This window comes from Doryrhamphus excisus, chromosome 9, assembly GCF_030265055.1.
Source record: "Doryrhamphus excisus isolate RoL2022-K1 chromosome 9, RoL_Dexc_1.0, whole genome shotgun sequence".
NCBI classification, from domain to species: domain Eukaryota; kingdom Metazoa; phylum Chordata; class Actinopteri; order Syngnathiformes; family Syngnathidae; genus Doryrhamphus; species Doryrhamphus excisus.
In genome coordinates this window covers 12,339,612-12,359,997 of record NC_080474.1, presented here as the reverse complement: position 1 = coordinate 12,359,997, position 20,386 = coordinate 12,339,612, and the positions used below count along the sequence as shown (strand labels likewise).

General features: G+C 43.5%; 1 protein-coding gene across 3 annotated transcripts; it reads right to left on the bottom strand.

The window, feature by feature from the left end:
- Positions 1 to 5,497: 5,497 nt before the first annotated feature.
- On the bottom strand, positions 5,498 to 20,200 carry znf385b (zinc finger protein 385B). 3 transcript variants are annotated; one of them, XM_058081709.1, is made up of 11 exons: positions 20,005 to 20,191; positions 14,649 to 14,774; positions 14,436 to 14,579; positions 14,135 to 14,233; positions 7,310 to 7,449; positions 7,029 to 7,139; positions 6,805 to 6,958; positions 6,369 to 6,677; positions 6,098 to 6,282; positions 5,778 to 5,891; positions 5,498 to 5,699 (listed from the first exon to the last, which is right to left on the bottom strand). In XM_058081709.1, the coding sequence occupies exons 2-11, from the start codon at positions 14,770 to 14,772 to the stop codon at positions 5,502 to 5,504; spliced, it is 1,578 nt and encodes a 525-aa protein (XP_057937692.1). In that variant the 5' UTR covers positions 14,773 to 14,774; positions 20,005 to 20,191; the 3' UTR covers positions 5,498 to 5,501. The 3 variants fall into 3 exon arrangements, with proteins under 3 accessions (XP_057937692.1, XP_057937691.1, XP_057937690.1); XM_058081708.1 differs by having other exon boundaries at positions 5,498 to 5,891; positions 14,135 to 14,230; positions 20,005 to 20,200; XM_058081707.1 differs by having other exon boundaries at positions 5,498 to 5,891; positions 20,005 to 20,197.
- Positions 20,201 to 20,386: the final 186 nt, after the last annotated feature.

The following is a 20,386-nucleotide window of genomic DNA, read 5'->3' as shown; positions in this document are numbered from 1 at the left end:
AAGTTGGAGACAGAGTCCTTGTGCGCAATCTGAGCGAGAGAGGCGGGCCTGGCAAGTTGAGACCTTACTGGGAGCCAAGCGTTTATGTCGTAAGGGAACAGGTAGGCAGCAACCCTGTCTACAAGGTAAGCCCAGAATCTGGAGGCCGCTGCACCCGCACGCTGCACAGAAACTTGTTGTTACAAGTTAATGACTTGCCTATTGAGACTCCTCAGAGTACCCCCGCCAATGCACCCCAGTCACTAAAGAAAGTGAAAAGGATCCCAAACAGTGTACCGAACAATGGGCAAGCACAAAGGTCGGACAACGACTCTAACGATGACAATGATGATGAAGAGGACAGCAATCCATGTCACTATTGGCTTCGGGTCCCCGCGGCAGACAAGAATAGGAGGAGAGACTTCCAAAGTCAGGTTGTGGCACAAGGGACACAGAATAGGCCTGAACAGGCTATGGCTGACCAACCCCAAGGATCTAGTTATGACTGTGACAACAGGAGCAGAAACTCTGTCGAGGGACAAGGAGGGTTTAATGGGACTGTACCGGGGCAAGAACCAGAAGCTGAGCAGGCCAATGTTCAAGATTGTCACCAGGGCCAGGAAGGGGACACGTTAAGGGACAGCCCTAGACCGCTAAGACAGTCTACTCGAGAACGTAGACCAGGCTATGTGTTCACGTACCCATCTCTTGGACAACCAGCTTATGAGTTGCGTCCCGCCGTCAGCGCAGTTGAGATCCACCCCCTGCAGTACACGCATATGCATCCCATTCCAACTTATCCCTATACATTCCAACATCCAGTCACAATTCCATATTTACACGTCCCTGCCTCACAGCCTGTTAGCTATTATTGACATAATACTTACCGTCGCATGTAACCTTTGAAGACAATTCCATGTACATATGTTGAGATGTTTGACCTTATAGAAATGTTCCAATTGTAGGTAAAAATGTGTGTGGGCAAAATGGGTATAGTATCGTCAAGTGTCAGGAGCCACTTTTGTTTGTGGGGGAGTGTGTCATACACCAAAAAAAAAAAAAAAAGCAAATATACACATCTATTTTTTTATGACTTTATACGATGAAAAAAATGTAAAACAAATAATATCACACAGTGGGGGCAGTACTCAGGTGGAACCTTTGTCTCGGGAGCTGTTGTGCCAAGATTGCATTGAGGCGTGGACTTCCGCCAACGCTCAGACGCAATCTGGACGAAGATGTTGCTGCTCCGTGTCCTCACTGCTGTCCACCCATATCTGTCCTTACAGGTCAGTTGTTGTTAAGAGGAACGAATTCAACCTCTGTAAATTCCTATTTCGTTGAAGGGAAGCATATTTGATAGCTCATATGATATTGTTAAGCTGTTTTTTTTAAAAATAGAGCAAGCTTATTAGTAACGTACGGCCAGATGCAGTTTAGACGACAGTTGTTACCGTATGGCGGCCATTTTGGGTTTAGATGGCCCTCAGCCTTGTCTCACAGGCAGATTCATTGAAGGTAGTTATTGGGCTCCTGCACACACTCGTGACCAACTACTGTATATTGTATACATATTGTACATTGTAATTCATGAAAAGAATCAAGTTTTAATAAACAGACGCAATCTGGACGAAGATGTTGCTGCTCCGTGTCCTCACTGCTGTCCACCCATATCTGTCCTTACAGACTACTGTATCTTGCTACTGTGGTGCCATATCCTGGGACCCGTAACACCTATATATCATCATCATCATCATCATAGCTATAGTTATCCTCATTAGGGTTGGGCATCATTTGAATCTTATGATTCCAGTTTCTAACCATTCTCAATTCTGATGGAATGGAGGTGAATGAACCATGGGAGCTGACTTGGGAAGAGGGGGATGGACACTGCTTTTGAAAGAAAGACAGAAGTACTCAGACCTGGCAGCAGGGGGCTCCTCAGCAGGGTGGAAACCTCATATTTCTAGTAGAAGTTAGGTGCTGAGGCTTCACTGCTAACCCTGCCCAGCGGCTCATGGTGTCTCTGGGAGTTACTGCACCTAAGCTAAAAAAGGCACTTAAAGATTGAGGAGGAGGAACAAGGCAGTGTTGTGCTCTGGCTCCAGAGGAAAGAGAGTATGGGGGAAGCAAGAGGCCATGCATAGTACTCTCGTACTCATTCCACACACACAAGCGCAATAACACATGGATAGAAAGTGAGAGAAGGAGGATCCTCCAGCTGGCTGCAGGGTGCGGCAGGGAGACATTATTCCACCAACTTGAAATGATCCAGGATTAAAGGAGTTCACCCCCCCCCCCCTTCAAACAAACAGGGGGCCGCGCCCAACTATTTGAGAAGCACTGGTGGAAGCTATTTTTAATAAAACCTTTATTTTGTGAACACAGGTAAACAGGATACAGCCGAAAGCGCTCATATTTTGAAGGCCGGAAGTGCTTTACATGAGTTGAGAAGGTCCCTTGACGGTTGCAAACATAGCTGTAATAAACTTGCCTACCCATCAGATAGCATCTTTCAACCCTGGTTTACACTGACCTGAGACAGACATCATTAATTGTTGACTTCCCTGATTCTGACTGCTTAGAGGAAGTCCAACATGGTGCATCAGAGATGAGGTACTGTTTTATGTCTACACCATGAACCTAGAGGTTTAACCATGTTGATCAAGCACCCTCCATTGTGTTGCAAATGTTGCACTAAGCCAACCGCTGTTTTTTTAAAATTAACTTTTTAATCAATTCTTTGCTGGTGCTCACAGGCTTCTTCTTCATTGGTGTTTGCGACTATTTCTTCCAGCCAGCAAAGTGTGCATAGAATGTAGGAATCAAAATAAAAACACTCAAACGATCCTAGAAGAATCAGAATCTTAGTCCTGGTTCCCAGGTGCTCGGGACTCGATGCCCAACCCTATGCCTTCATCATGGCCACCATATTTATCATTACCTTCATCCAGTTTTCTCATCATCATTACCACTGTCACCATCTGAGTTCTCATTACTATCATCTTAGTTGCCACCGTCATCATCATCGCCATCCTTATCATCGCTGTCATCACTATCCTCTTCAACTTTCTCATCATCGTCACCAACAGAATTATCGTTATCATCATTATCATATCATCATCATTGTCATCGCCATCGTTATACAGACCTGATCAAAGACCAGTTCAAAAATAGCTAGAATTTACCTTTTGCGCATTTGAATCTTAATGAGGTTTTAAGTAGAGTTACAATATGCAAAAGCAAGGAGGGGAAGTGTGACAAAAAGCACATAGAAAAAGTAATTTAATGAAAACAACAATTAAACTAAAATAGGCTGTTTATCAGCTGATTAAAGGTTTAAGACCATAGCTCAAAAAAGTAAAAAAAAACTGTCCAGACCATAAAAAAAAATATTCGTAGGACTCAGTAATGAATAGGTCCACCGTTCTTATTAATCGCTTCAAAAGTTGGTTTGGGCATGCTTGATGAGAGTGTTTCCAGGAGGCTATTAGGAACATTGCTCTAAGTGGTGAAGATGGCTTCACTCAGGGCGTCGACTGTCTGGAACTGGTGGCCATTTTTATAAATGTCCCTTGCCATCCATCCCCAAATCTCCTATATGGGATTTAAACCAGGGGAACATGAGCAATGGTCCAAAAGAGTGAGTCGACCTTGGTCATGCGAGTATTGTGAACGCACAGACGAGGGCCCTCAGTCATGAGGGGTGCCCGCTTCAATATCTACATGTAACCATCCACCGTTTAACAACCCTGCACCACCTGATGCTGTAGTGTTCCACTCAATGAAAAAGAGCCCCGATCATGATTAGGTAAAACATTTTCTCATCAGAGAATAAAACTTTTTTCCAAAGTCTAAACAGGCAGTATAGTGGCGTTGAAGGAGACGAGGTTTGTGAATTTTTGTTTTTGAAACCCTTCCGTCTGATGGTTATTGCACTGTAGTCGTCACCAGTCAGGGCCTTAATTTGGTTTGAGGGCCACCCCGTGTATTGACGAACAGCCAATCAAATCCCCCGGCTCAGCACCAATTTTCGGGGGTCTACCACTTGACTTTTTGTTCCGTAATACTCATGATCTTCCAAAAAAATAGAACGAATGACTTACTGAGTCGAACCTCAGCAGCAATGGTACGCTGCAAGAGGCCTTGCTTATGCAAATCGATGATCCGACCACGTTCAAAAAGAGAAAGCTTCTTTGCTTTAGCCATTAGGGGGCATGACCGTGTGAATGCCTGACAGAAAATGAGAATTTTGAGCAGATCTTTTGCTTTTATAGCCTGTGGTCTTAAACTTTTGATCAGGTGAACAAGAACCTACAGTATTTCTTTTTTCTTTTTAAATTACAAGTTCCAAATGTGGGCGGCACGGCGATCTAGTGGATAGCGTGCAGACCTCACAGCAAGGAGACCAGGGTTCAATTCCACCCTCGGCCAGTTTGCATGTTTTCTCCGGCTACTCCGGTTTCCTCCCACATTCCAAAAACATGCTAGGTTAATTAGCGACTCCAAATTGTCCATAGGTATGAATGTGAGTGTGAATGGTTGTTTGTCTATATGTGCCCTGTGATTGGCTGGCGACCAGTCCAGGGTGTACCCCGCCTCTCGCCCGAAGACAGCTGGGATAGGTTCCAGCACCCCCGCGACCCTCGTGAGGAAAAGCGGTAGAAAATGAATGAATGAAGTTCCAAATGTTTTTTGTCTCACTCCCCCTTCTATCTTTTGCATATTGTAGCTCTACTTATGAAAAAGGAATATTCTAGCAATTTTTCAACTGGTCCGAAGATTTTGATCAGGTCTGTATGTAATCATCATTGCCACAATCACCCTAACCCTCTTCCTCAGTTTCATCATTACAATTGTCATCATCATAACGTGTGGAAGACTTAAAGACACATTTCAAGTTGTTCAGGAGGAAGCAAACGAGCACGAGAGAAGTACAAACCGACAGCATGTGTCGGAGGGGGTCTCATCTTCATCATGTTCATCGTGTTTTCTGCTGCCTGTGAGACATGGATGTTAAAGAGGTCATGACGTACCTCACATGTCCAGCCTGATGGAGCTGATGACACATTGCCCTCTAGTGGCTCCTAGTCAAGAGAACCTCTTCAAACCTCTGAGGGTCGACCCAAACATACTGGAAAAGAAGTTCAAAGAGCAAATAGAAAGAAATGCAAATCCAGGGTCCAAAACCTGGAGCTTCTGACCCATTCTATGAGGGTCAGATCTTACTCCTGTTCAAAAGTCTAAAGGTTCTGGCAGGTCATTCACCCCACAGCTACTACAGAACTTGAACCCACCCATCCAGACCCGTAGTTGTCCTTTTTCATTTTCTGGTGCTGATTCTCTCAATGAAGGTCCAGTGTTCACCTTCAAAGTTTCCTCGGTTTCCTCTGGTACTGTTAAGACACCAAGCTGTTGGCTCTGGAAGTTCCCAGATATCCATGTTTCTTTGGTTCTGCTCAGGCTCTGGTCCAAGATGAGCCCAGTTGCGTGGAGTGGTCCACAGAGGTCATAGGTCAGCGTCAGTAGGGAGTGAAAAGGATGGAGGAGTGGTTCGTTCTTATTGGTCCTGGCGCCGAACGTAGGAAGGATGCGGTGACCAGGGGTGAGGAGGAGGGAAGGCGAGGCTGGAGGGTGATGGAGAGGGGGGAGGAGGTAGAGAGGGAGGCAGGTGGAGTGGGGAACGGAGGAGGGGGAAGAAAAGAGGACTTGGCCAGCTCCTGGATGGTAACGAGAGACAAAAGAAACGAGATGAGGGGTGTTGCTAGGTGACATGTAGCTATGACAACAAGACTCACCGTGAACGAGTTGCGCTGTGTTCTCATGTTGTTGTTATTATTGTTGTAAGGAGTGTATTTAGCTTTGCTGGGCTTTCCGGCCACGCGGTCCTTGTGCCTCCTGCTGGTGATGTGCTACAAAAATGAGTCACATGACACCACAACACTATTAATGAGATATAACATTTGAAACAATTGTATTCAGGCTGTAGGTGGAAGTAGAAGGAAAAGAAGAGGAGGGCAAAGAAAGGAGAGGAAGACAAAGGAGATTACAAGGAAAAAGATCAGGAGAAGCCACAGCTTGACCTCAGAACAAACTATTTCCATTTCCATGATACTACCTGTTTGAGTTGTATCTCAGAGTTGACATGGACATCACAGATTTGGCAGTGGAAGGTTTTGTTCTGTAGACCGGATCCCTTCACTGCTGAGTTGACGCAGGTCTTCAGCTTGGTGCCGGGTCGAGGGTAGGACTTGATTAGACCAGCACCGCTCCGAGCATCCAGCATGGTCTTGTGTTTGGACCCTGAAAGAGGACAAACGATGCTAACATTAGTGGTTAGTGTTAGTTAGGTAAGCTAATAATAATAACACCGGCCCCGCCCCCCTCACCTGCATTGTGAGCCTGCAGCTGAGACAGAGAGTTGACAGCCACTTTGCAAAGAGAACAATAAAGAAGCTTCTTTGCCTTCTCCTCCTCGGACTCTATGATGGGCGGAGCTTCCTGTGAGGATGGAGGAGAAGGAGGAGGAGGGGAGGTGTGGGCTGGAGGGGAGGAAGAGGATGCAGGTAGGGAGGAGGCAGGGCTGGTGGGAGGAGTCTCACTTCCCGCTCTGCTGGAGGAGGGTGAGGAGAGGGGTGTGGAAGAGGAGGGGAGGCGGAAGGGGGCTAGGGAAGCGGGGCTATTTAGGGAGGGGACATCTGTGGAAGAAGAAGAGGATGAAGAGATGAAAGAGAAGAAAAAGACGAAGAATGTGAAGAACAAGAAAAAGGAAGAGATGAAGTCACAAGTTTAGCTGCACTCAGGCATCCTTCATGTTCAATTTACCTGTGTGTTGATTGGTGGTCATTGGAGGGGCGGAGCCTGAATCGCTGGAGTTGTTGCCATTGGTCTGTGCAGTGATTGACAGCTGGCTCTTGTTCTCCTGAGACTTAATCTTCTTGGCATGACGACTGCCTCGGTAGTGAGCCTCTGCCTGTGACTGGACCAAACCAACTGTCAATCAAAGCTACTGCAGGGGCCATGGGGCGGGGCTAAAGGCTGCCACTCACGTTAGAGTTGAACCTCAGCTGGCAGACGCCGCACGTGATCACCTGTTTCTTCTTGATCGCCGTGGCAACACCAAAGGTGTGATTGATGACGGCCTTCTGCACGGGGTCCATCTGAGAGACAGACATTAACGACAATAGCATATCACAAAAGCTGTGCACATGTGCACATTTTAACTGTCATCCAAGTGTAAAAAGAAGTGAAGCACTGTTGCTAGCATTCTGACTTCAGAAGTTGCAATGTATTAGTCCACACATACACACACACACACACACACACAAACCGTGTTGAAGTTTGGGAAAAGTGCCACTGGCGCAGTGGTGTCCATGGGAAAAGTCAAAAAGGGTTTCATCAGGACGGATGGACCTCCAGCGCCACCTATCAGGCCAGGCAGGGCACCTGCCAGTGTCGCACACACACGTCCTGCAAGAATTGAAAAAGTATTATTAGTACACTTTTTGTGTACTTGAACAATCATATACACAAAAAATGACTGTACTGTACTACAGTATAAGTAACATTTAGACTTATTCAAGCAAGCAGCAGGAACATGACACCATGTCATGTTCTATTGTTAGTTGTCCTGACACGACCTTCGTGTGTGTGTGTGTGTGTGTGTAACAAGTCATCATCAGCGTGACGAAGTGGTCAACAAGGTGAAAACAATCAAACAGCTGTCACCAACGCATTCATGAAAGTAATATTACGTCTATTTTTAAATGCACATATAATATGGACCCGCCAAAATAAAAGACCTTCCCCTCCAGTGTACACATAGGAGTCAAAAAGCAAACCGGTCAAATGACTCCACATAAAACTATTAATGTCTCACACTATCGGACTAGCATTATGTCAAATGACAAGTTATTTTCACTGACTTAATTTGTTTTGTTTACACATGTGTAATATTCCGTCCATCCATGCATCCATTTTCTACCGCTTATCCTCACGAGGGTCACGGGCGTGCTGGAGCCTATCCCAGCTGTCTTCAGGCGAGAGCCGGGGTACACCCTAGACTGGTCGCCAGCCAATCACAGGGCACATATAGACAAACAACCATTCACAATCACATTCATACCTAAGGACAATTTGGAGACACCCATTAACCTCGCATGTTTTTGGAATGTGGGAGGAAACCAGAGTACCTGGAGAAAACCCACACACACACGGGAGAATGCAAACTCCACACAGAGAATCCAACTCAGGTCTCCTGACTGTGTGGCCTGTGCGCTAACCACTCGAGTTCTTGTGTTTCAAGTACATGGGCCAGACGTGGCCATCAAAGAGGCCGGGGGGTCTGGTACCTTGTAGTACCTTGAGCAGTGTGACTTGTGCAGTCACATGTGTAATATATTTTTGTCAACTTGATATGATCGACACAGTTCATTACCTCCACCAGGCACAAAAGCCAGGAGGTGTTTGTTAGCCAGTTAGCCTGTAGGATTAGACAAAAGCGATAAAACTTGTGACTCAGGTGGAGTCACAATGGCAAAGCAAGATGCATTTGGTGCAGATCCAGATGGAAGGCCAGCCTGAAGAATTGATTTGGCAGTTGTAACCTAAAGGACTGGACTGGGACTTTTTTCAAAGAAAGTTGGCGCAAAGTGTCCTTTCCCCAATAACTTTCATCAAGCTTGTGATTGTTTAATGTGGTGCAACAGTTAGAGGTTACAGTTGGTGATTATTTCGTGTGCATTACATGAACATATAAGTAAGTCTGATGATGACGTACCTGTTCAATCTTGAAGAGCTGGTCTTCTTAAGTGGTGCTGTTTTCTGAGTTGTATGTATTTAATTTTTATGTGTTTGCTGACTGGATGGACTGACTATGTTAGAAAGCCCCCAATTTTGAACATGGAAGTAAATGAATGCTTTCAAGAATAATGTGTCTTTGGGATATGCAGGCGCTTTGTTCGGCGGTCCTTGAACACACCATGTGTGACACTTATGTGTATGACTTTCTTCAACGCTGCAGACAAACATGTATTTCCTATTCTTCTTATCTTTTTTAAGTGTGCAACAGTAGGGGGTACATGACCTCCAGTCAGATGGCTGAAGATGTACATGGTAGTGGTGTGTCGGCCATGAACGAATGGGTCAAAAGAACTAGTTATTTTTTGTGAACGGAATGAACAAGGTCACCGCCCCTAAAACGGGTGTTCAGTCCGTGCTTTTTTTTGATTGGCTGGAGAATCAGTTCACCATTCCTTTTGCAGGGCGGGACTATCTGCGTGCTTGCCTGTCTTATCCTATTGTTGCGCCTCGCTCTGTGGGTGGGTGGGGTTAGCTGACTGAAAGTCTTTTTACTGAATTAACCGGAATGATCAGGTTCACTCAAATGAACGGTTTTGCCCACCACTAGTACGTGGCTGTGAAAAGTTTGATAACCACTGTTCTAAGCCTTATTGGTATCCGTGTCATCTTCATTCATATCTAGCATACTGATTAGCGTCTAGAAGCTCATTAGCACCAACAGGAAGTGACCTACCTGACCTGTCCTCCATATGTCCTCCAATCTCAAGAGAACTTTCCCGAAAGGTGCTCATCGCTTCCTGAGCGTGCGCCTCAAAGACAAGCAGCTCATCGCCGCTGCCGGCAAAAGGCGGTGGATCAGGTGACCACAGCGGCGGTGACACGCGTCATCGCTATCCAAAACACCGGGTGTCACTTCCTAATCCCCCACTGCCATTTTGGCTCCCAGAGGAGAAACGTGATCGCGGCGACAAGACATAGATGAGCACTACTTACAGATTATGTTACACTGCTGAACACTGAACCAGTCACTCTCTACACCACTTAAAGCTCATACTGGAATAGTAACATTTGTACATTTTTTCTTATTATTATGAAGTTGTAAGCATGTGCTAACATTCCTCATATGGACTAAGCCCTCCATGAATGACTTCTACTGAGGCAACAGTGTGACCTAGTGGGAGAAAACAAGCTTCAAGCTTAAGGTGCTAGCTTGCATCACCCAATATGGTCACCCTGGTGGAACACTGGTGGTCTCATTTGGTGCACTTCTGTATTTATGAATACAAATTAAAATCAAATCATCATCAAAATGGTGAGTGCGCAGTGATGGACACTGAATCTCACTTCTCCATGTTTTGAATTGTTGGTAGTCGCTAGTTATATCTAGTCAGCTCACACAGATAGATCTTCACTTAAATGTACTGCGTTTCATAAATGATCAAACAATTTAAGTATATCTCATCTTCTGCCTTTGTCTGAGCCAGCAAGTGGTAATGATAATCAAGTGGTGTCCCATTTCTTAGTGACTTCTTCCCCAAGGGATTCAGCCTTACTACACGCCAATAATTGCCATTTTAAGATCGGCTCAAGTACACATTGTGCACAGTATATTTGTAGTGAAGTACTTGAAGTGTACTGACAGAAGTACAGTATTCCATCTGTGATACAGCTTTATGCAAGGTAAGATTCAAGCTATATACTGCAGTCCTGTAGGTGGCACTAATGTCTGCTGCGTGGATGATGTAGGGAAACAAACACTGCTTGTCAGATTCTGTGAGATTATTCCTCCGTGCAGTGTTTCATGTAAATAGTTTTGGTGTTATTTTGGTGACAAATACTTGGTGGAGGTAACCTGAGGTCCCAGAGTGAGCGGTTTGACACACAGACACCCACACACACACAGACATGTTAATGTAAAAAGAGAGTGTAAGTAGGTCACATTCCTTTTCCCAAATAAGATATCACCAAACTCAGACTATAGGAACATGTGTAGATCCTGGTTGTGGTGCTCATTTTTTTCTTGAAAAATTACAAATAAGGTCCAACTTTTTCCATGAACAGCTAATTGGAAGAATGACACACACACGTGGGTAGCAGCCTGCAGAACCGTCAAGGTATCTCCGATGTTTGTTTCATACCACCAGCATGACAGTGAAGTCACATGACACATCATGGTTTACAAGACATATGCGGCTTTGACAGCTAATTAGCACAATGAGCTAAGGAAGCTAACAACTTCCGCTCCCTCGCTATGACAATACGATAAGACTGAAGAGCTAGGGGGTATTCTGCAGAAGTAGATCAACCCACCAAGGCTTTGTGTTCAAGATTCAAGAACAGAACCTAAAATTCACAATCTAGCAATCAGACTTAATTGGTCCCAAGACGATGGGACCAATTAAGTCTGACCATAAAAAGGGGTTATTCTGTTAGATTACAGCGGCAAATGTAGAACAGAGATTGGACTATTCGTTTCCATGTATACCATTGTTTTCGGAAATGTCTTTCGGAAAGATTCCATTCGGAAAGAGGAAAAACTCCTCATGTAAACGTCGCAAATGTCTTTACAAAAGTCCAAAAGTAATCCCTGAAGTTTTTTTTACACTTACAATGTGTGTGTGTTCGTAGTATTTGTATTGGTGATGATGACATCATCTGACCTGGCTCCTGATAGGCTGCTCACACATACACACATAAACACCCACCAAGATGTCAGCCTGGAGGAGGAGGCCAAAGAGCTTGCCATGGTTGAGCGAGCATCACGTAATGGACAGTGTGTGTGTGTGTGTGTGTGTGTGTGTGTGTGTGTGTGTGTGTGTGAATGTTTCATGAGTGTACACTGATACACACACAGAATGGAATTACAACTGTGTATGTGTGTTAAAGAAGATGATGTATGGTAAAGTTAAATATAAGTAAAGATATTTGAATGTCACATCCAATGAGTTGGTTAAAAGGTATGCATTGGGAAGTGCACTGATGATGAGATCAAGAGAGGGGAGTCACGTGGTTGCTGATCATCCTTCTTTTCCTGTACAAAATCTTTTCACCAGTAGGGGGAGAAACAACTCCACGGAACCCTGACACATAGACTGGTTGGTTTGGTTTATGCTAGAGTGACAGGTGGGTGGGCGGAGCTAAAGCCACCACCATCCAAAGGCTGAGGTCAAAAGTGAAGCCACACATACACATACACACAGCTGTTGGTCAGATTTGAGCAGCCATTAAAAATAAAAAAATTCCCAGTGGTTGCCATGACAACGTGGACCTACTCCTGTGACCTCGTTACATCTTTACAAATAGCTTTATCATCAAGGAGAGGAACTATAAGAATCACAATCAGACAGATTAAGGATGCTTCTTCAGGTATCATAATTGAACAGGTTATGTTAGGTTTATTGTACTTAGTGTTACGTTGTTCCTGCTGTTCCTATTATTTTGTCTGCCTGTTCCTTTCTTTTTTTTCAGCCTCTAGGAGGGGGCTGTTCAACTGGGCACACTTGTAATTGATTACAGCAGCTACTGTCAGCTGGGTTTTGCTGGATTATTCCTTTATCTCCCATGGCATTCAGATAGCCACTCTTCCTCGGAATGTGAACCTTTTCCACCATTAAAACCTGCTCCCTTTTTCTTGTAGTTTGAGCCCTGCACTATTTTTGGTCCTCTGACTACTACCCAGTGGACCGCAGCTTCCTCCAGGAGTTCTTTTGTTTCTGGACTGCTCCATGGTGTGCCTTCTGCCCCATGACCTTGTGTTAACTTTTTCGGACTGCATTAAAGAATACATATATTTTTGTTGTCTCCTTTTGCCTCTTGTCTCTGCATCTGGGGTCCACCATACAACCAAACGTAACACTCAGCCTTTGTTGTTGCATTCCTTTGGTAACTTTTGTAAGATCTTTATTCTCTTTTCTTGAAGGGGACCTACGTATTATGCTCATTTTTCAGCCCTTTTGTATTGAGTTGTGGACTCCGATAGAGCAGCTATACACTATAACCAGCACACTAAGCTTCATAGTTCTTCCAGAATGTGCACTTATTTATTCAGTTCTTTGGATTTTGTGGTTCCCGCAAAAATGGTCTGTTGAAGTAAACAGCTAGCTATCTTCTGGTGCTGCCTGGTTGTCTGCCTTGGGGACTTTAGGATATTTTTATGGAATTCATTGTAATTACAAGAAATGACTATGTACAAATTAACTGTTCCTACAGTCTGTGGTCAATTAGTCATGCTGCTCTTGAATTAGTGTGTGACTAAAGTGAGTGCACACTGGGGCCTCACATTTCAGCAAATATTTTATTATCCTTTCATATTCTTTTTATACAATGTGATTGTACATCTTATATGACAGTGTAAATTTGCTATGGCCTCAAAATGAGCCAGCACATATCCATTATTGTCAAAATAGCAGGCTTTAGCAGGCGCTTTTAAAGGACAGCTTCCACTCAGAACAGGCCTTGCTGTGTTTTTTTTGTTTTTTTTAAAGCTCTTGTTTGAAAATTAATGCAAAATGAGTTTCAAGAATAGCACTGTTGAAAATGTTTCTCAATTTCTGTGCTTATTCCAAGTAGGCACCTGCAAAAACATGTTTGAGGCTTAAATCGTATTTGCGTAATTTATATAGACGCAGATGTTTTACATTTGGCACTAGCTTAAGTATGCAAAAGGATAACTGTGCCAGCTGTGCTGTAATTGTTATTGAATGTTATTGAATATTGTTTATTCAAATAAACTGCTTAGAAAACTTGATTTGCTATGTTTTGTTGTAGAAGAATTTTTAGTAAATGTCAAAATATTAAGTGAACGCAAGTTAAAACTCAATTTCGGTTGTCGAACACAACTTTTGAAGATATTATCATTACTGAAAAATAATAAACGCATTGTTGCATAATTTTTTTCTATGTATTAGTTTTTACAGTGTAGCAACTTAAGCTGACAGATAATAGATTTCAGAAGCAGGAAAAAATTGCCTAAATGGAAATAAAAAAATTTAAATATATATTGTCAGTACGGGGCTGCACGGCGGTAGAGTTTGCATGTTCTCACTGTACATTTTCTCTGGGTACTCCGGTTTCCTCCCACATTCCAAAAACATGCTAGGTTAATTGGCGACTCCAAATTGTCCATAGGTATGAATGTGAGTGTGAATGGCTGTTTGTCTATATGTGCCCTGTGATTGGCTGGCGACCAGTCCAGGGTGTACCCCGCCTCTCACCCGAAGACAGCTGGGATAGGCTCCAGCATGCCCGCGACCTTTGTGACGATAGGCCGTAGAAAATGAATGAATATTGTCAGTACAGCATAAGGATGTGGAGGCCACTAGTGACCGTTTGCCTTGGGACCTTGTTGTCCTACCTGAAGTTGAGCACAGGGGGGCGCTATGCTCTGACCCTTGGACTTGTGTGGATTGACAGCAACCTGATGCCTGTGGGAGGAGCTTGGACTGCCCCCCTGCTGGAAGACAACATCACCTGAATCATTGGCACATGGCATACTACACTAATGCTGCTACTATTGCTAACATTGCTAATGTTGATGCTATCACTGGTCACCTGCTAACAAATGCTGGAAGTGCTGCTGACATGCTAATGTTAACATTTCTAAGGCTGCTAACATGATCTTGCTGGAATTAGTTTTGGGCGATTAGGGGGCATACCTGCTACCTGTGCCCCCGGCTGGCCCACCTTCATCTGGCGTACACGGCGCAAGTGTGAGCGTGCGTTGTAGTGCAGCTGAGCCTGAGCCGCTGAGGTTAGTTGCAAGTTGCACACAGCACACAGCGAGTAGGTGGAACTAGCAGCTGAGGAAACACAAGGTAGAGTCAACACAAAACAATTAAGTCTGAACAGCGTTGGTGGATGCCGCTCACCTGTCATCTGCTCAGCTGACAAACTGACGCTGACAGCAGGTGCATCCATCCGCTGTGGACACGCACTTGCGAGAGTGAGTGTCGGTCCACCCTCCAGGAAGTGGGGGGGTCTGAGTGTCTTCATCGCTGACGGTGAGAAGTCATGAATTGAGACACAGCATTATCTGAACTGAATGCTTTTTATGACTTGTTCACTTGCCCACAGGAAATCGCCCTTTCTAAATAAAATCATGGTCATGGTTTGACCCTGGAACAGATTACTGTTTTGCAATACAGTACGACTAAACTTGATTATTTCACTCATTATCATTGTTCTGCTATTTGTCCTATTGCAAGATCTTCCATGTGAGGAACATTCTGGAGCAGTTTTTAAGTGTAACTCACCCACCAGCACCACTGAACTTCATCTTTTTCAGTAGGCCAGTGGTGGAGGTGGGAGGGGCTTTAATGTTAGTCTCACTCACTCACACACACACACCCCCACAGAGCGGACAAAGACATACAAAAGAGATGTCCATGAGTGGTTGTCTTTTACCTTCAGGCAACAAGCTGCTGTTACTCACACACGCTCACGTGTCAGGACACACAAACAATTGACTTAACATTTTGCTCGACACTCGTCCCTGTTATTCTCGTTAAAACAACCACAACCTCAACTTATAACCACAAAATGAATACATACCATTGAAAAAAAATACTACAACAGGCCTGGAGATACTGTGACAAATTTGCACATTAGCGTCATAAAATCTTACCTTTATGCATTCCCACACAGCATAAACAAATTCTGGGAACAAATTTTAGGTCAAAGACGAATGACAAAAATATAGTATAAGTCTCTTATCTGTGCAGCATCGGAGAACTAGGCTGCATTCAAGGATCGTAGAACAAAGTGATAAGGGTCCCTGCTCCCAGAAACACAATGAAACAAAATAACAAAAACTTGCAACAACAATTTTTTTAATACCATAGCCCTGACTCCCCAAAATATGTATCCATGTACATAATATTTTATGTATAGTTATGTTTTTTTAAGCATCTTTATTTTTTTCATGATTGCACCTACAAGATTTCTACAAACACTGGCCAAGCGGATGCAAATGACCATGTGATGTACTGAGAGAAGGGAGCCATGGACCAAAGGAATATTACATCACATTTTGGTGTAAAGTTGTGGATTGTTCCCACAGGAAATCATGTACAGTACACAGAAATACTCAATCTGTGTTCATGAAGAAAGCTTTGTTACATGTACAGACAATGTTTTAAGTCATGTTTTAACGATTTTTAAGTGTAAAAAGAAGAGAAGCAGGATAAGCAGTGTAAATAGCATAAAAAGTTAACTTTTGGTATTTAAACTTGTAGTAGTTGTATTCTGTTACGTCAAAAGTAAAAGCCGGGTACATGTTTGCGGTGATAAGTGACGAAGTTGAGGTGGACAGTCACATGACCATGTTGTCTCAGCAAACATCGCAGATGACATGCAGTGTCATTCCTCACACACACACACACACAAACAATGATTGGTTGGGGCAGAAGAGGATTGTGGGATTGAGATTATAATCCGCACATTAAAGTGCGCGTGTGCGTGTTCAGAGATTAGTGCGCCTCTAAACCAGCACTGACACTCCTGTGACTCCTCCCACGGCCCACCCCTTCACCCCCACCAAACGTGAACACATCTGCCCTTTGACTGTCACAGCTGTGAGCTATGTGACGCTTTTGCCATGATGGCGAGTCCATTACTATTGGTGCAGTACGGTACTTACATGTAAGACCTGTAAAATGAAGAGTTAAAATACCTTCTACAGGACGGAGTTGGAACGACAAAGTGCAGTACATTAACAGATAGTCCTATTACAATTTGTTTCATGAGCAAGGGCGAATAGATAGCGTCAAATCTATTCTCCACAACGACAATGACACAATGAGTGTAGGGGAAACATTGTGTACCGATGGAAGTATTCCATTTCAGACATACAACTCTCGTCTAAATGTAGACAAGAAGGTTTGAAGGGTGATCAGTTAAGTGTGGGCCACGTGATTGGCTGTCCAGAAAGGTGAGACGGCGGCAATGACATCACTTCCTTCACAAAGTGCTGAATCATCAAAGATTCATTGACACTCCGCGGGTGAAGAAGAAAGCTGACACTTCGCAGCAGGAAGCTGCATTGGTCGCTCTGTTACCTCCTCCAAGGAATTAAGCACCTTACATGAGTTTGATAAATATTTACAGAACAAATATGCTTTACAGTGTTAAAATGTGACCTAAATCATTGTCTGTACACCTAATAATGTTGTAATGATGGCCACAATTTGACCCTGGAACAGACTATTGTTAAAATTCAACCAAATAGTCATTATGACATCATGTTGGAAGATGACTAATGAAGAACGACTGATTGAACTACTTTGTGACCTTGAACTACATCAGAGTGATCTTCACTGACTTTCAGTGAAGAACAGCTCAGAAACACACACACACACACACACACACACATGCATACACACTCCTAAAATCGTGTTGTGTGTTTAATTAAAATAATGTTTCCAATCACATTTGATTAGCATCGTTTCCTTGTTGCCCAGGGGTCCCTTGACGCAACATTAATTAAAATATTTCCTGCAATAACATGCCAAGCAGGTGCACAAGTTCAAACACACACACACACACACACACACACACACAGGTAGCTCCATAAATCACAGCAGACAGAATTGGTGTAATGAGGTGGCTAGCTGTTAGCGCTTTGCTGCTATGCACGCATACACACACACACAAACATTACACTACACAACGTGGTGTATAGACAATAATAGTGGGCAGTAATAAAGTGTTCCTCATTAAACACTTTGAATGCCTCCTGAAGTGCATGTGTGCACGCACGTTGCTTGTGAACATCTGTCGTTATGGTGATGCTTATAAAGGTGCAAATAATATGTGCCTGAACAATATGCCACATCAGAGATGAAGGTGCAAGAAGGTTCCAGATCTGACCGTGACAAATTAACTTCCTTCTTTTTAAATTGAATATTTTCACAGTTAGAACATAGAAAAACCTTGTAAATGTTTTTAAAGGGGACCTATTATGCTAATTTTTGGCACTTTGTATTGAGTTGTGGACTCCTAGGCCATATAAATAATAATGTCAAAAACTCTGTGTTAGAAAAACTCTATAAAACCAAATGTGTACAGCCATCCAAAACATCTTACAGATGTTCACTTCCAAATGTGCAAACCTCATTATCTGATGCTTTGGCATCATTTGACATGAGAATACAACATTGCAACAACATTCATCGGTCATGTGGAGTACAATAGTACAATAGGTCCCCTTTAACATTATTAGAGCCCTCTAGTCTTTAACTAACACCCTTATAGTCATATTTACATTAATGTTATTCAATGTAATAGTCATAAAAAGTAAATAATATTCATTCATTCATTTTCTACTGCTTTTCTTCACGAGGGTCGCAGGGGGTGCTGGAGCCTATCCCGGCTGTCTTCGGGCGAGAGGTGGGGTACACCCTGGACTGGTCGCCAGCCAATCACAGGGCACATGTTGACAAACAACCATTCACACTCATACCTATGGACAATTTGGAGTGGCCAATTAACCTAGCATGTTTTTGGAATGTGGGAGGAAACCGGAGTACCCGAAAAACCCACACATGCACGGGGAGAACATGCAAACTCCACACAGAGATGGCCGAGGGTGAACCCTGGTCTCCTGGCTGTGAGGTCTGCGCGCTAACCACTCGACCGCCGTCAAGTAAATAATATGTGTTGCTATAAATGTGTTCCTTAGGGACGCTGAGTGACAGGCAGACAGGAAGGTTCAGAGTTCAGTTGGATTACGTAGGGTTACGGCCACAACAGTAGCCCGTGTTTTTATTAAGGATGATTATGCCTGTTGTGAGCTCAAGTCTGATACTGAAATGTCTCACCAGACATTACAGTAACACTACTGAAACTTGTGACCAGTGTAGAATACCACACATCATTTACAGCGTTTTTGAGTCTTCTGAATGCCATATATATGTATTTTAGTTGATTGTGTTTTTTATGGTCGAGTGGTTAGCGCGGAGACCATCACAAATAATAGTCATGTGGACATGTGGAGTTTGCATGTTCTCCCCGTGCATGCGTGGGTTTTCTCCGGGTACTCCAGTTTCCTCCCACATTCCAAAAACATGCTAGGTTAATTGGTGACTCCAAATTGTCCATAGGTATGAATGTGAGTGTGAATGGTTGTTTGTCTATATGTGCCCTGTGATTGGCTGGCGACCAGTCCAGGGTGTACCCCGCCTCTCGCCCGAAGACAGCTGGGATAGGCTCGAGCACCCCCCACAACCCTCGTGAGGAAAAAGCGGTAGAAAATGAATGAATGTTTTTTTATTTGATGTTTGAAAATGCTTCATTTTGCAAAAAAATGAGTAAAATATTCTTCAATATGCGTATATCCATCAATTTTCAATGCCACTTATCCTCACTAGGGTCACAGGGTATGCTGGAGCCTATCCCAGCTGGCTTTGGGGGAGAGGACCCTGGACTGGTCGATTATGAATATTTAAATAAAAATATTTAAACTAATAATAGGCTGTATTCAACCAGAAAACGGGTGATTTATTAATATATTATTTTAAAAACGTCAATACAAATGACACACATTATCTGTGTTTTGTGTGTGCGCTCAGGTTGCAAAGTGATGTAACAACATGCTGCTTCTCAATCTGCACACTGCTGGAGTCCTGGCACACACTCACACGCGCGCACACACGCACACACATAGAGGGTGTAATGCTGTCATGTTGCATAAATAGGTCACATTGATTTATGTGGAGGAGAAGAAGAGAGTGACTTAATGAAGCATACATAGGAATTAAACATTTTGTCGACACTATCAACACACACATCATTACATTACTATTTACTACTCTTTACTGTCGTTTTGATGTCTGTGCAGTTTTGTTAGGACTGACTGATTTATTAGCAGTTAAAAATTAGCTTGACTATGTCGTGTTTGAAACATAATACATAATTTCAGTTTTGTCGTTCATATAATTGTTTTGTGGTTATTATTGCTTTATGTGCTCCATAAATAAAACTAATACTAACTAACCACTAGCATTTACTGCTATATTAATTACCACGAATTATGTTTTATGGACTATGGAGCGGATGTATGCGAGTATGAATGAGTACTAGTTAGTAGGTTAGCGGTTAGTCTAAGCTGCAAATAAATATGCTTTCTGTTTCCTCAAAGTTTATATATATAATATTTATATGTGTGTGTGATAAAATTAGTTGCATTGTTTAAGTTTCAAAGTGAGGTTAAGGAAAATATTGACTTACCAAATGACGATGATGATGGGTACTGTTCACGCGCACGACTGCCGATCAATCAGCAGTCAAGTGAAGCGCGCGTGTGCGTGATTGAAAGACACGCTACCTGACTGACACACAAGAAGCGCGAATGACCGCTCTGAGCCAGACACTGCGCATGCCCGGGTCTCATCGCTCACCCGCACTGCACTCGCATGTCCGCACGATACTGTAAACACACACACAGGAGCGCACGTCTTGACGGTAAACTCACCTGCGTGTGCCATTATCGGTGCCGCACGACAATGGTCAAATGAAGACAAAAACTGTTCTAGTGTTTCCCACCTGGTGGTCTCACATACCACACACGAGCCCCCTCCCTCATGCGTGCTCCAGCCAATCAGCTCTCGGA

What these genes read in the sequence shown, in the direction of transcription:
- znf385b (XM_058081707.1), bottom strand. Translation starts at nt 14,772, where the DNA reads ATGAAGACACTCAGACCCCCCCACTTCCTGGAGGGTGGACCGACACTC. An exon ending in GTCAGCTGAGCAGATGACAG is followed by an intron (nt 14,580 to 14,648) that starts GTGAGCGGCATC and finishes GTGTTTCCTCAG; the next exon opens with CTGCTAGTTCCACCTACTCG. An exon ending in CCCCCTGTGCTCAACTTCAG is followed by an intron (nt 7,450 to 14,134) that starts GTAGGACAACAA and finishes CAATTCTTGCAG; the next exon opens with GACGTGTGTGTGCGACACTG.